At 42.1% G+C, this 15,158-nt stretch overlaps 2 protein-coding genes across 2 annotated transcripts in view; both read right to left on the bottom strand.

Annotated features, from left to right (window-relative positions):
- RPS3 (ribosomal protein S3) overlaps nt 1-15,158 on the bottom strand; it is a 221,517-nt gene that overhangs the window by 103,998 nt on the left and 102,361 nt on the right. The gene's annotated exons all lie outside the window — the stretch shown is intronic.
- FCHSD2 (FCH and double SH3 domains 2) overlaps nt 1-15,158 on the bottom strand; it is a 120,462-nt gene that overhangs the window by 89,235 nt on the left and 16,069 nt on the right. Inside the window, exon 3 of the mRNA XM_050972036.1 lies at nt 4,843-4,888. Within this exon, the coding sequence (XP_050827993.1) occupies nt 4,843-4,888 (46 nt within the window). The remainder of the gene's footprint in view (nt 1-4,842; nt 4,889-15,158) is intronic.

Below are 15,158 nucleotides of genomic sequence, written 5' to 3'. Positions count from 1 at the left end.
ACTAATTGCTATCAAATATATCCAGATACAGAAGCCAGTCAGTTCAGGATACCCAGGATGGAAATTTCAACATAATCCACTCATGTACTACAAGTCAAAGTTTCTCTGCAGAGAAATCATAATGACAGCTAAATTCCTTCCAAAGATAAGCCTGAGATAAAAGAAAAACCAACCTAGTTTCTGCATATGGGCTAATTACAAACTAAACTCTCCTCACAGGATCTGGAATACAGAAGATCCCAATTCCCTAAAAGATGAATTGCCCTAAGTCTTAAAAATACATCTTCCATACACACATAAAAACTGATTTCCCAGGTTTTTTTAAATTACTGCTTGACTACAAAAGTCATCAATTTCACCATAAAACAAAACCAAGACAAATGTCTTAAGTAATACAGGAATACTCTAGAGGGAGGTTTAGCACTGCTGCAACTCTAAAATCATCCTCACAGGAAGAAACAAGTAACTTAAGTTCATCTGTTAACAAAACAGCTCCTGAGCAGTCAACCCACGGCTGCTCCTTGTTTGTCCCCAAGTCGGTGACCCACCCTTAAAATCCACAATCTCTTCCTGCTCTCCCACAGCAACCTCCTGCATCCTTTGGGATTAAAAAATCCAACCCATTCTGCCCAGACTGCAGGCAATGATCTCATGGAAAGCTGCTTGCTGCCTTTGCAGGGCAGGTATATATAATACCTCAAGTTATTTTTTCCTGCCGCTCCAGGGGTTCCGTAGCTCGGAGGCAGAGGAAAGAGTTTGCTTCATCCTGCAATTTTTGTTTTGTGTTCCAAACCTGTTGTAAGGTTGTGTTTTCCAGGCTGCAGCTGTTTTGCCTGGTGGGATTTAGGAACCAACCCAGGTGACTGGTGCTCCATGCTGGCAGGGTTCTATTTACAGAGCTCCACAGCATCACTCCCAAATCTCCCAGCTGCTCCTGTACAGTGTCTGCCATCCTCCTGCTCCTACAGTCACCACTGCAACACTCCAATAAACCAGTGTATTTTCAGAAGAGTTTAGTATCCATTCTGTCAGAGATGTGTGGTACTTTGGCTAAAATTCACTCAATTTCTCTCATTCCTTACGAGAGTAATACCATCACCTCGCCAGTCTTCACAGGATAAAGATAAATCAGTTAAATTTCACAGAGTGTTGGAATACATGATAAAGAACAGCAAAGGAAATAAATGAGCCATGGCAGAAGTTACTAAGACATGGTGGGAATGTCTGATTTTAACCCTGATGATTTTAATCCTCTGAAAAATGGTTCAAAAGGCCACTGGGCAGCTTGGCACCCTTGTTAGAACATGGGAAAAGAAATGGTCAGCTTCTGTTTCGCTTTTAAACAAAGGAAAAGCAGTACATTCTGGCAAATATAGAAATAAATTATATATCAAATACATATATAAAGATATAAAATTATTCATGTTATGTTTATTTATTATCTGCTTTATAGACTATATGTACACATGCACACATTATATAGACAAAAAGTGCCATAAGAATATTGTAATTTTTTAGGAAATATTAATGCATATATTCTGATGTTTTGAAATGTGGGAGTTTTCTAGGTCTGGTGAGACACAGGGTGAGGGAAATGGCTAAGGGTGACCATGGTGTCTGCTTACATCCACCTCCCCACCTTTCCTGCTCCTTTCACTCCACCTCCAGCTGCTTTTCCCTCTCACATCCATTTCGTCTTATTTTAGGCTCCTCTCCTGACCACTATGAGCAGCTGCCAACAGGACTCTGTGGCTATAAACTACATTAAATTTTCTTTTCTCCACATTTGAAAATGTTTTAAATGCATGAAGTTTCTCAGTGCCACAGACACAGCAATCAACACCAAGTGCCCTGTCCTCTCCTGATGACAGATAAGCTGGTTTTACTGAGCACCCACAGCTCTTCAATGTTAATTTGACCTCTAGAAAACACAGAGGAGAAAAAAATCCTAACAATTACTGCCTCTTTAAAAAAGAAAAACTGAACAGACACTTCTACTTGTGCCTCACTTGAAATGTAGCTCAGGGAATGGGCTCTCCCACCTTTTTTTGTAGAACATCAGTGCCTTTGGTGGAGGTACTACAATTAGAAACTCATTAGCATGCAGGGAAACTCAACCTCCTCGAGGTTACTTGCAAATTCCAAGGGGCCAGGCCATGCTGATTGCCTGGAGTCACGTTTTACTCCGAAACAATGATAATGAAACATCAAGCAAAACCAAAACATGACAAGGAAGGTCATCTCTGTGTTCCCAGACTGTGAGAGACTGGTCTCTTGAGTTAAAAGCATGAAATAACACTAACTGCAGCAGAAATGTATTTATAATCTCAAGAAAACCCCCCCAAAAAACCAACATATTACCCATTTAACAGCCTGGGTAAAATGCTTTTTTTTTGGAGGTAGCAGCAAAAGCACACATTCAGTAAACTGTTTTTTCACCATAAGAGTATCCTTAGGCACTGATTTCAGGCAGCTTATTAATCATGGAGAATAGCTAATAATAACAATATAAAATTGCAATTTAAATGCTATTAGCAGGCATACTGTTAGTGGGAAATGAGAACCTTTCTGAGCTCTCATTTCTGAATATTAAGGCAACCCTCTGAGCATATATTAAATAATGCAGGACCAAAATACAAGTGGAAGAGCTGAGTGCAGAATCCCAACCGATCTAGAAGACAGCAGAATTGCTGATACACTGGATCCTTCTCCCATTTATACCATGGCACATCCTAGAAAAGCCAGGAAAGAACCCACTGGAGATGGGCAATAAGCAAAAAACAGCTCCAAAAACCTTCCAAGGCAACAGGTGACAACACAACGCAAAAAAAACCTGGACAAAATAAGAGCAGGGAAATTTAAATCCAGGCCCTGTAATTCATCACACACATTTGCACCACTTACCATGTAATTAGGGGCAAGTTATAAACACTGGGCTGGGGTGTTTCACTCGCCTTTGGACAGGTTCTCCTGCTCCCAACAAAAGCACTCTGTGTTTAGAAACTTGGCACCCAAGTGCAGGGCACCAACCTACAATTTTTTTTAAACCAACAAAGCCTTCAGTTCTGGGAAACTGATTTTCATTGGCCACCCTTGCACTGCTTCTCACTTGCCAAAAAAAAGTCAGATGTCAGAATATTCCAAATTCCCTAAGGTGACAAGAGGCATTTGGAGAGAATCTGTGAAAAGGTTTAGAAATCTGGCTTCATAATCTACTGAGCATTTCCAGCTCCCTTTAGAACTGGTTTAAAAGGAATATCCCACTGCTGATGAATGCAACTTCCCATTTATTTGGAGCACAACTTCCCTCCCCAAAAGGCTCTATGTGAAATTTTATTACCACCTCCAAAACAGAAATCCTTTTAGAAGAAGCATCCAACATTGTTTTGGAGCTGTGCACTTATCAGCAATCCAAGGAAGCGATCCCACAAGACTTCATTCATAGAAGCAGCTATTCAGTGAATCTCAAATGCTGCAGCTGCATTGCTGCAAAGCTGGGGGGGGTTTAAATCCAAGGAGCTGAAAGCCTCAGTTGTTAGGTCGGAGCTTTCCGAAGCGCAGTGTAATTATTTTTATCAGGACTATTCCCTAAATGCAGTGACTGTTGTGTCTCTGCATATCAAAGACATTCCCAGTGTCTAATGGATAAATGTGTTAAGAACTGGTGTTAAATTATCTACATCATTTAAAAAAGATCACTCAAGAACACCTATTTTTAACCAGTTTCAGGAGGCACCAACATTGAAAAATGCAGGTATATAACCAAATTTAATAGAACTGCCAATGGAATTGATACTTGCCAAGGTAAACTCATCTCTGGAGGAAGAATGGGAGCCCCAATAACTTATGGCACTATTGTCAGTGAGAGGGCTTAACTCAGAACAAATTCCACGTGGGGTAGGAAGGTTTTTCAGATGGGTTTTAGGCTGAGAAGACATGCAGAAAATCCAGCACTAAAAACCCATCCATCACAGGCACAGGAATCATTTTTTCCCAACTGACAGTGAAGCCTGGCCCCAAAACAAGTTTGCTCTGTGTATTTTGGGGGTGATGCAGCACTGGGGACTAAAAGGATGTTTAACATGACATCCTACAAACTGCACTTGGAGGCAGCCTGGTGACAGCTTGCGTTCTCACATTCCACATCAGGCACCTCTCCAGTTGGATTTATGGCATACTGAGCCCCACGAGCTCACTCCCTTGGATTTCGTTCTACCTTTAATCTATTTTAAAATAAATTAATGTATTTTTAATCTGTTGTACTTGGACTTAAGCTCCAAGTGCCTTTACTGTAAATTAAACAGGCAGCTGCCCCTTATTAGATGCTTTCTAATTTTGGACTGGGGGAGAAAAAGCAATCCTCCCTCTTTTCTCACAAACAAATCAAAATTCATTCCACTCCCTATCACAAGCATGAGGCCAAATCTGCTTTTATTTCAGATGAATGGGAAGCTGCTCTTACTGAAGAATGTGAATTTAAATTTATTTTGGATTGAGTAAGGCAGAACATTTCCTCTCCCTCTAATTGACCTGATTTTACCTTTCACTCAAATTTCACACTGACTTCTGAGAAAACCACATGGAGTTTGACTTTATAACTATTGGGAAAAAAATGTTAAAAATGTTTTCTGTACTTGAGAACTTCCTCAAGTCAAAATACATGAAATACAGAATAGGCCTAAGTCCTGTATAAATCAAACTGATTCAGAACTCCAACACATTTCATGGTAAGTAACTTATGGAAAAGATAAATGAACAAAGCACACACCATGGTAATTTGCTGATTAACAAATCATCCCAATAGAACAATGCCACAGCCATCAAAATTATTCCAGAACCTACCTGTGCATATTCCTTCTCAATTGCAGCTCTTTTCTGACTGAATGCTCTGAAAGAAAAGCAAAGAAATTCAGTTAGAACATTAAGTAAAACACTCCAAATTCAATAATTTAGTCAAAATCCATTAACACAGAGAGCAAAACTCCACAAATTCAATAATTTACTTTAAAAGGAGCTTCTGCTGGACAGTCTGCAAAGTGAAACAGCAACAAAAAAGGGAAATTGTTTGACAAGTGCACATCAGTAGCCCAGCAACGACTGTGTGTGGACTTCACATCTGTGATGGTTGAATTTCCAAGTTTTATTGGGCAAACTCAGTTCCCAGGACTACTCAGTTCCCAGGCATAAATAGCATTTTCTTCATGAAAAGCTCATCAGCTTTCCAGTGGTACAGCCAAGGGAGGAATTTGGGAGCACAGAACAGGATTTGACTTTATGTATCTAGACAGACTTACTTAATTTTTTTTAAGACTTATTTTGATCAGAGTTGTTTTCTTTAAGCTATACCACAAACTACTCATCCTAAGGCTACACCATAAGCACATAAAATATCTAATTATATTTAAATTAGTTACACAATAACTCTGGTGACATGCCAATAAAAAAAAACCTACACCTCAGGAACATCCTCTAATTAAGTTAACTCAATAAAAAGGAGTCTGGACAGGCTCCTTTTATTGCTGCCTACTCTGTTTCATCCATGAAGAAGTATCCCTCCACATGCTACAGGCTCAGCTTCCCCAAGGGGATGTAAAACAAAAGTTTAAATGCATCGTGATCGCTTAAAATTCTTCCCAGACCAATGACAGCCCAAGAGATCTGGCCATATTCCAGCTCCAACAGTTAAACTTCCCAAATCCCCCTTGTGTAGCCCAGGTGGGTTCCAAGGGCTATGTAATTCCCATATGAAACACCTTGGTAGGAACAAGTGAAGCTGGCTGAGATGCCTGTGAATGAATTTCCTTTGTAAAGCATTCCAAGTACTCCAGCTAATATTATAACCCAATTTCTTTTAGCATCTCCTGCTCCAAAATCCAATATCCCAGTCAGTTTAGCTAACATCTAGAAACCACAACATTCCCCTGAAAAGACTCACTTTTCTATCAGAAGTACAAAGAACTGCACAAACAACTCCAAGGAATAACCAGAATGTGTTATCAATATTGAAGAGGTAGAAGAAAACAAGTGCCAGTCCTTGGAGCATAAATCTGGGAATACTTTAGGTAAACAAAGTTATTTTGCAATTCTCAGCTAAGTGCACTTCAAAACATAGAATTGGGACTGAGTTACACCAAACCTGGATATGAAGTTGTGTATTTCACCTGAGCTTTTTACTCACCCCATTCAAACCAAATTCCTCTTAAATTAATTGCAAAACAATGACTGGGACAAGCAGGAAGCCCCAGATACTCCCAAAAACTTTCTGCATTAGAAGTTTTGCACCAGAGAGGAAAAACAAAAAAATTCAACCAGTCCTTGTGTAGGATTACAAAATAACATGGGAATCAAACTGACTCCCAAAACCAACTGAAATCTTGGAATTGGATCAACCACAAGCTCTGGCAGGAATGGATTGTAGAGCAGCACCTCCTGATGAGAAATATTTCAGTTTTAGAGTTTGTTCTGTATTTTAAAATGGGAAATAGCTGGCAAGATGCTGTACCCAGTATTTAAATTTGCTTTGCTGACTGAAGAAGATGGTTAAGCGTGGAGAGGCTGTGGGGATCGGCCGTCTGCATTCCTTGGAGCTGGTGCTCCCTGTGGCTCTGGGACTGCACTTCCCTCCCTGGACCAACACAAAGCTGCTTTTAACCTTGGGACAGCTCATACAGCAACCCTTCTATGACAACTATGAAAGGATTACAAAACATCATGAAAGGGGAGACTGAAGTCAACACATTTCCCAGGAGAAAATTATTTTGAGCAGGGGAAAAGAGAATTCTGACTAATAAATGCATCATAGTTTCTTAACTTGGGCAGTGTGAAAACTTTGACGTGTGTATCCAGATTTTATGTGCAAAGCTTGGGTTAAGACTATGGGATAGTCTTAACCTTATTGTCCTTCAGAATGGACTTTCAAATCCATTCATAAAAGGAAACATTTGTTTCCATGAAGTAATAAAATGTTCTCTAACTACTAGTAACTTTTTACAACATGAGTTAGTGAGTCTGCAAGAAAGCAGGAACATTATTTCATGGTTTTTTAAACTAGGGAGCATTAATACTTATTTTTACACCTTTTTCTTAAAGTAACCATTAACTAAGTGCAGGATACACCATAACTGCACTTCCCAAAAAGGCATTTATTTTGAGGACAGCAATTTCTAAATATCTTGTTTATCCTATCAACATTAACGCAATACATTTATTCCCTCCTCAGGCTCTGTGAGACCAGGGAATTCTAAGAGAGCAGGAAAAAGAAAACTTCTCTTCCTGCCATCCCCACTTTGCTAATGACACTTTTCCTAGTGTTGAGCCCTCACTGCAAATTCTCAACCCCAAATTTCAAGCACTGGCATGTCTTTCCATCACTCATATCCATTAAAGGTAACAGATGCTACGAAATATTGAGGTATCTTTTTATATTCCCATTGTAGAAGAGCATAACAATGTGAATTAAGGAGTCAGGTCAGTGGAGAATCATATTTCATTAAGTTTTCCTACAGGGAAACAGGAGAAACAGATGGGCTTAATTATTTCATGGATGTCCACTTGGGCTGGAAATGTGTAAAGCTCACACCTTCATGAAAAATCAACAAAAGAACATTAAAATATACAATAGTGTTTTATAAGACAATGTCCCATCTGCCAATATTGTGCAGTTGAACAAATCTGAAGATCAAAGTCACAGCTTGCACAGCAGAAAGTTAAACCCAGTGACACCCTGAAAACCAGAAAGTGAATTAGTCACTGTATAAAAATTTAATTCCATGCAGAGCTATGCAAAAACGTAAACACACACTTCATGTTCAGGGCTCTTGAATAAAAGAACAGGCTCAATTTGCACCAGTGAATGTACTTCTATCCAAAGGCTGAGAAATTCAACAATGAACCAGGCAAGGCCTGAATCCCATTTGGAACAATTTCCCATGCAAGATGATGATAATGATCAAAAACCCAAGGTATTAACTGGAAAATTCATACAGCTCACCTGACACCAGCAGTTTGTGTTTGTGGGTTTTTTGGCATGAACATTCAGACTAATTGTTTGGAAATTTTAATGAAATTTTAAAATCCTTACAATTAACACAAAGCCTCAGAAAACAAATAAACTAATATCCACCCAAACCACCCAAAAACATTAGGCTAAAGAAACACATCTTTTGACTGACCTTGACCTGAAATTGATTCACCCCATCAAAAATTCCCAAAGTAAATCTCCCTAAGAATTGCAGAGCACATTGCAGCTGGATTAAAACTGACTCAATCCACCACCACTCAAGAAGATGAATCAGTGAATTTTGAAATACCCAAAAATTTCCAGCTTCCCAGAAAGTAGATCAAGGATAATTCCTGACAGCTAGAACACACAGCAGTGGAAAAATATGACTTAACAACTTGTGCTTATAATGTACACTGGGAGCACACACTCTCAGTGTGCAATCTTGTCCAAAGTAATACTATCCCAATTTTTTTTTTTTTTTTGTGTACGCTCACTCCAAAATTTTCCATTAAAAACATGAAAACAGACAACTCTCATTATAAAAAAAGGAAATTAAAGAAAAAGGGGAGCAGCTGGTTTTGTCTCAGTGACAAAAACCACTCCATCAGCTTGAATCAACCCCAAATATTGTTGAATTTCTTTGTATTTATTCTTTCTCATCTTCTTTTTAAACCATCCCAGACTTTAAATGGTTTTGAATGATTTTCAATGGGGCACAGGGAATAAATAAGCATATTGCATTACTGCTGGCAGGATAAAGATGAAATTAAGGAATTACTGTCCACAAATCACTCCTGACCAATCTCTTTAATGGTGAAGACATGCAGTGAAGTGTTTCTGCCCAGGATGGCATTGAAATTCCAGCCTGGAGTCCCAGCCTGGCCTGCTGCTCAAGGCTGGAATGCCCCTGAACTTGGCATTTGCCTTTGCTGACCTTCCAGAGGTTCCTGCCAGGCTCTGTCACCCAGGACACAGCCCTGCCTCCAGCCTGTCAATGTCCTCCCCCAATTTAACAGGCTCCTCCAACTTGCCAAAAGCCCCATGCCACCATGCAGGCTGTGACTGGAGTTGTGGACCAGCACTGACCCACCGACCTCTGAAGGATTCCAGCTGTCAGCTGCACTTGGCACTGCTCCCCACCACTCAGATTTGGGGAGTCCAGCCAACTTTCCACCCAGCTATCAGTCCATGTGTCCCCAGCGTGGCTCTGAAGGTGCTACAGGACTGTGTCAAAGGTCTCCCCAAAGCCACCACGTGCAACACAGGCACTGCCAGCTTTCCCAAAAGGCAATCAAGCACCTTTTGCCCTTGGGAGTCCATGCTAAATGCTCCAAATCACCTTTGTGCCCCTTCAAGGAATGGAAAAGAAGCCTCAAAAATTGTTTCTAGGAGGTTTTGCTGTGTAATTTACCCAGGAATAAAGGTAAAGCTGCTGTTCCCAGATCCTCCTCCTGGCAGTCTTTGAAAATGGGTTGAGTATTTGCCTTTCTGCAGCCATCAGGAAGCTCTCCTGACTGCCATGACCTTTCCAAGGTGACAGGGAACCATCCCACAGCACCTCGAGAGTCCCAGTAAGCTCCAAGTCCTTGCAGCTGCACCTGCCCTGTGCAGTTCCATTGGGCAGCTCACAGAGCTTGGCTGGGATGGAGTTAATTCACTGCACAGTGGCTGGGATGGGGCTGTGCCTGGGATTTGTGCTGAGAACACAAAGTTCTGGGCACAGATAACTCAGGGATGTTCCCGTTATTGCTGAGCAGTGCTTACACAGCTCAAAGCCTTTCCTGCTCCTCACACCACAGAATGGTTTGTGTTGGGAGGGACCTTGATGATAACCTTGTTCCACCCCCTGCCATGGGCAGAGACACCTTCCACTATCTCTGGTTGTTCCAAACCCCATCCAGCCTGGCCTTGGGCACTTCCAGGGATCCAGGGGCAGCCACAGCTGCTCTGGGCACCCTGTTCCCATTAGTGAGTAGGCTGTGAGTGTGTAAGAAATTGGGAGTCAGGACAGCTGACCTCAAGTGACCCCAGACCACACAGCATTGTGCTCAGCAATGAAAGCTGGGGGAAGAAGAAGGAAGAAGGGACATTCAAAATGATGGCATTTGTCTTGCCAAGTCATAGACCCACTAGTGTTGGAATAAACCTCAAGGCATCACTGAGTCCAAGCTGTTCCAAATCCCTACCTTGTCCCCAGCCCAGAGTGTCACATCCAGTCCTTCCTTGGACACCTCCAGGGATGGAGGTGGACACCTCCAAACCTCCCTGGGCAGCACCTTGCAATGCTTGACAATCATCTCCATGAAGTAGTTCCTGATGGTGTCCACCCTGAGCCTGCTTCCTCTCCTCCTTTCCCTGTTCCCTGGGAACAGAGCTTGACCCCCCAGCTGTCCCCTCCTGTCAGGAGTTGTGCAGAGAGCCACAAGGTCCCCCTGAGCCTCCTTTTCTCCAGGCTGAGCCCCTTTTCAGCTCCCTCAGCCTCTCCTGGAGCTCCAGACCCCCCAGCCCATGACACTGAATTAAAATATCCTTTGGAATGCCAGCTCCCACTATAAAATCCAAATGGGAGCAATCCTGAAATACTGGGAGAAGGGAATGGGCCAAAATGTTTTGCCATCCCTTGAAGGAAAGCAGGTTTTGAGAATTAAACCAAACCTTGTTTGGTTTAATTCAGTACCTTTATGTGGCTCCCTCCTCCCACTTTTCCCCAGCAACATGAAAAATGCCCCATAATGAATCAGTACCATACAACCAATAACTGCTGTCACCTGGATTTTAATTTAAGGACAGGTGTGTCACGAACAAAAGCACAAGTGAATCCCAAATACTCCAACCAACATAAATCATCCCTGTGGCTCTGTTCAGGGCAGGGGTTGGCAATAAATGCTGAGATAAGATAACACAGCAGCAGCTGCATGGCTAATGAGGGACTCCAGGAACACCCATGCATGCAGGGACACACTGCATTAATATTCCCTGCCCGCGTCCAGCAGATGCAAAGACAACACACCTGGAGCAATAATGAATCTACAGAAATTATTCATCACGACAAGACTCTCAAACACTGCATGTAATAAGCTCCTCTTTGTGGCTTTTCTCTTTACTGAACAGAATTACCACTACAGAAATGTTTCACAAGGTTTGCATAAAATTCTGAGTGGCTGAAGGGTAAGTTATTTTTCAGAACACCACAACTTCTGAATTTATCTGTACACAGGCTGCAGAAAGCATGGCAGTGCAACAACCAGGTTATTAAAAATTGGAACACGCTTCACAGAATCCCAGAATGGTTATGGTCAGAGGGGACCTACAGAACATCCCATTCCCCACCCTGCCATGGGCAGGGACACCTTCCACTGTCCCAGGCTGCTCCAAGCCCCGGCCTTGGGCACTTCCAGAGATCCAGGGGCAGCCACAGCTGCTCTGGGCACCCTGTGCCAGGGCCTGCCCACCCTCACAAGGAAAAAATTCTTCTTAATACCCTTCCTGCTAATATCTAATCTAAACTTACTCTCTTTTTAGTCCAAATCCATTCCCCTTGCCCACCTTGTCACAAAGTACTCAGGACTCCAAATTCAGAGATTTTTGTAGCCCAACTTTCCCTTTTCCCAGCAAAACTCCTCCAATATTGATCACTGTACACCACAAATGATACTTTTTATTTATACATCAAAAACTTCACCTCAGACAAAGCACAGCAAGTGAAGTTTCACCTTAATTACATCATGTAAAAGAATTAACTCGTTATTACAACTCTTTATGTCAGACCACCAAAATCATCAGCAAAGTCACCTCCCCAGGGAACCCAGTTTCCTCTAATCACTTTCTGGCTAACTGTATTCGATGTAAACACCCCCAAATTTCAGTAAAACCAGTGCTGACTCTAACAGCTGATCTCATGTCTTTGCTCTTGCAAAAAGGCAACTGAAGAAATTAGGAAGTTGTAAGCAAGGAGAAAGTCACTTCCATTTCATTTGCACAGAGTACTTCAGGTTCCTTTTCAGCCACTCCAAGAAAAAGAATCACCAGAGGTCACATTACAGCAAATCACAGCCTTTATGTTTGGTTTTAAAAATAACAAACTTTCTTGTGTTCAGTGGTTTTATATCATCTGAATGAAAGAGATCCCTTCCTAGAAAGATGACCCTTTTATATGCATGCTGTCACCTGCCAGGGTTATGTTATTGCTAGAAATAGGCAGCTCAGCTGCATTTTTATCAAGGTGCAAACGTTCCATGTCAGGTTTGAATAATATCAGCACTGCCACTATTGCCTTTCCTGCTGAAGACTTTGCACCTCCTATTAAATAAACTCCACTGTGCTGGGCATTTAACAGCACTGTTTAAACACCATTTTGCTGCCTGGATTTTGGGCTGGCTTTATTTGCCTGGTCTCCAATTAAACCTGCTACCTCCCATGTTACATCACATCCATGCCCTTCAGCACACAGATACACACGTGGAACTCTTCCCCAGCTCTTGTAGAAATGTGTTCATCAACATCAGAGCATTACCTTGGCTCTTCTTTCCAAATTGCATGTTAAGGTTTTCCTTGGCATCAGTATAGGGAAAGATTTCCCTGGAAAAGGTTGAGTGGGGGAAATAAAACTGCTGAGTATTGCAGACCCTTCCCTAGAGCCCATCACTCGGAAGAGTCTTCATGCAGAAGATGTCTTGCTGCTCCCATTCCCAGAGCATCCCTCTTTCCACTCCTCATGTCCCTGATCAGATGGAGGTGTCACTGATATTTTCCTCCCTTCCTACCCACCAACCCTGCATGCTTTCCCTGCTCAGCCATGAAACTCCAGACCTTCCCACACACGGGGATGGGCTTCTCCTTAGCTCTCTGCAAGTCCTGCTTAGGAAAACTAAGCTGAACCCATCACTCCTGGCTGCTTCCCAGGAAACTCTGCCCACCACTGCTGAATTCTGCTCTCATGACAGCGCACCTCCAGGTCCTGAAGGCAATTTGTGGTCACAGAAGCCCAAGCCACCACCAGTCTGGACAGGATTCTGAACGCCAGCCTCCCCTCCCACGGCAGGCACGGACGACGTGGAGTTCTCACACCACAAACATCCCAACGCGGGATGAACGTGGCCTCCAGGCCAAGATTTTTAACGAGAACCTTGCTGGGCAGGCCAAGGTCCCACCAGCTGTGAAAGCACACGAGGCAGCAGAACAAACTCAAAACCACCCTGGCGAGGTCACCCACAGCCTCAATTTTTGCCCACAAAGAAGTTCTCTGACCCAGCACGAGAAGCCAGTGACATTTCCTGCTTGTGGATCCACTTGAGGTCTGCCTGATCTCAGCAGACGTGTGAAGGGCATCTTTACAACTCGGGAAGCACAAATATTTGTAACATCAGGAAACTCTCTGCTTGCTGAGTCAAGGAATTCAGCTCTCCTTCCTGCAGCTCGCTGGCAGCCCTCGCTTTCTGCTTACCTCAGTGCACTGCTCCAGTTCTCTGGCAAGCACAAAAGAAATAAAGAAGTGGTCTTTTTTTAAACTTGACTTTAATGTACATACTCTGTACTGTCTCCTCTTTAGTCTTAAAATAGTTCTTCCGAACAGAGCTTCATAAATTCCTGCAGAAAGGGAGTAGCTGGCAATTCAAACATCCTGTACCACAGCAGAGCTCTTCTCTCCTCTACAAATTCCTTTCTACAACACAAAATCTCACGATTTTCTAGCAGTTTTTCCCCCAGCAAACAGCAGTTACAATATCCACCCCATCCCTTTTATAGCCAAGCTCACAGTAACCCCTTGTTGATTCAGCTACTACAGAACACTTGACTACCCTGAGGAGCCCTGCTCCATCCCTCTGCTACACTGAGGATTCACACTAACTCACAACTGCACTGGATTCTCTATCTCTGCCCTGCAATTAGAAGCTTGCTCATCTCACACCTCAAACTAATCAGCTGTGACAGCTTTGCCACCATTTGTCCTTTGGAATGCTTACCCTTTAAATCTCCACTTATCCTCAACTAAGATAAAAGTACACGGAAGGAAAATTCTCCTGAGTGTAAAGAGAGGTATTAAAGCTGAAAATATTCCAACCAATATTTCAATGTATCAGGATACAGCCAGCTATACAGTCAAGGAATCAAAGTTGGGCATGATATGTTTGTAACAAAAGCAATCTCCTGCCTGTCCTGCCAGCATCCATCCACCTACAATTGTTTTACTCCAGTTTTCACACACAATCTTCAGTGCCTGGATCATCCTCCTGCTGTCCCATGAAGCAGCTGCAGGCACTACTGTTCAACTCAAAGGAGTAATAACTCTGCCTTCCATGCCCACAGAGAACAGACAAATGAGCTCCTGCTTTGAAAAACAAAACTACAAAGTCTGACTTTGAACATCTTGACTTCTTAAGTTCTCACACACAGAACAGTTCAGGTGGGGAAAGACCTTGATGACCATCATGACCAACCACCAATGATTTCCTGCTCTTACAAAATGTCCCTTCCTAAAAAGCCCATCTGGATTTTCAAAAGAGCACTGCTTACAGCCCTCACAGTAGTTTAAAAGATGCACTTCCAACCTGGAACTTCCCCACACAATGTGTTATAAAGTCACTATTTTCTTTAGCAGGACATTTAGAGGTCAATCCCAACTGGTACAGGCCAATTTTAAGGGCTCTTTACAACACACAGAACATATTAGAACATACATATCTTGGCAACATTTCTAACTGAAGCATTTTAATGCTCAGTAAAATTTATTTGATTTAAACAAAAAATATTAACACATATGCAAAATTCTTGGCGTGAAAGTACCCACAACAGGAGACAGTTGTGATTTTTATCAGCATAAACTCCCAATTAATAAGAAATTTCTCCTTTATAAATCTATCAAAAACAACAAAGCATTTTTGCCCCAAATGCATATGTGAGCTACAAATGTATTCATAATTTTAAATGTTCTAATGCACACAACCTATGATAAAGCATGAAATATCTTTACCTCGTGCCTGAACAGTGCCCCTGTAGCAATACACAGAGAAAAAAATTCCAGACAACATTCACTAGCAAGCAATGTACTCCCCATAAATCACATTACTGTACAGTTTGGGATTAGGATGAGTTGCCACTAGCAACAGAGCCAAAAAAAAATCAATTCTGTCACTATATATAGAGAATTCTTGCAACC

The sequence above is a fragment of the Serinus canaria genome, chromosome 1, assembly GCF_022539315.1.
Source record: "Serinus canaria isolate serCan28SL12 chromosome 1, serCan2020, whole genome shotgun sequence".
Lineage (NCBI taxonomy): Eukaryota > Metazoa > Chordata > Aves > Passeriformes > Fringillidae > Serinus > Serinus canaria.
This window is presented reverse-complemented; position numbering and strand designations above follow the sequence as displayed.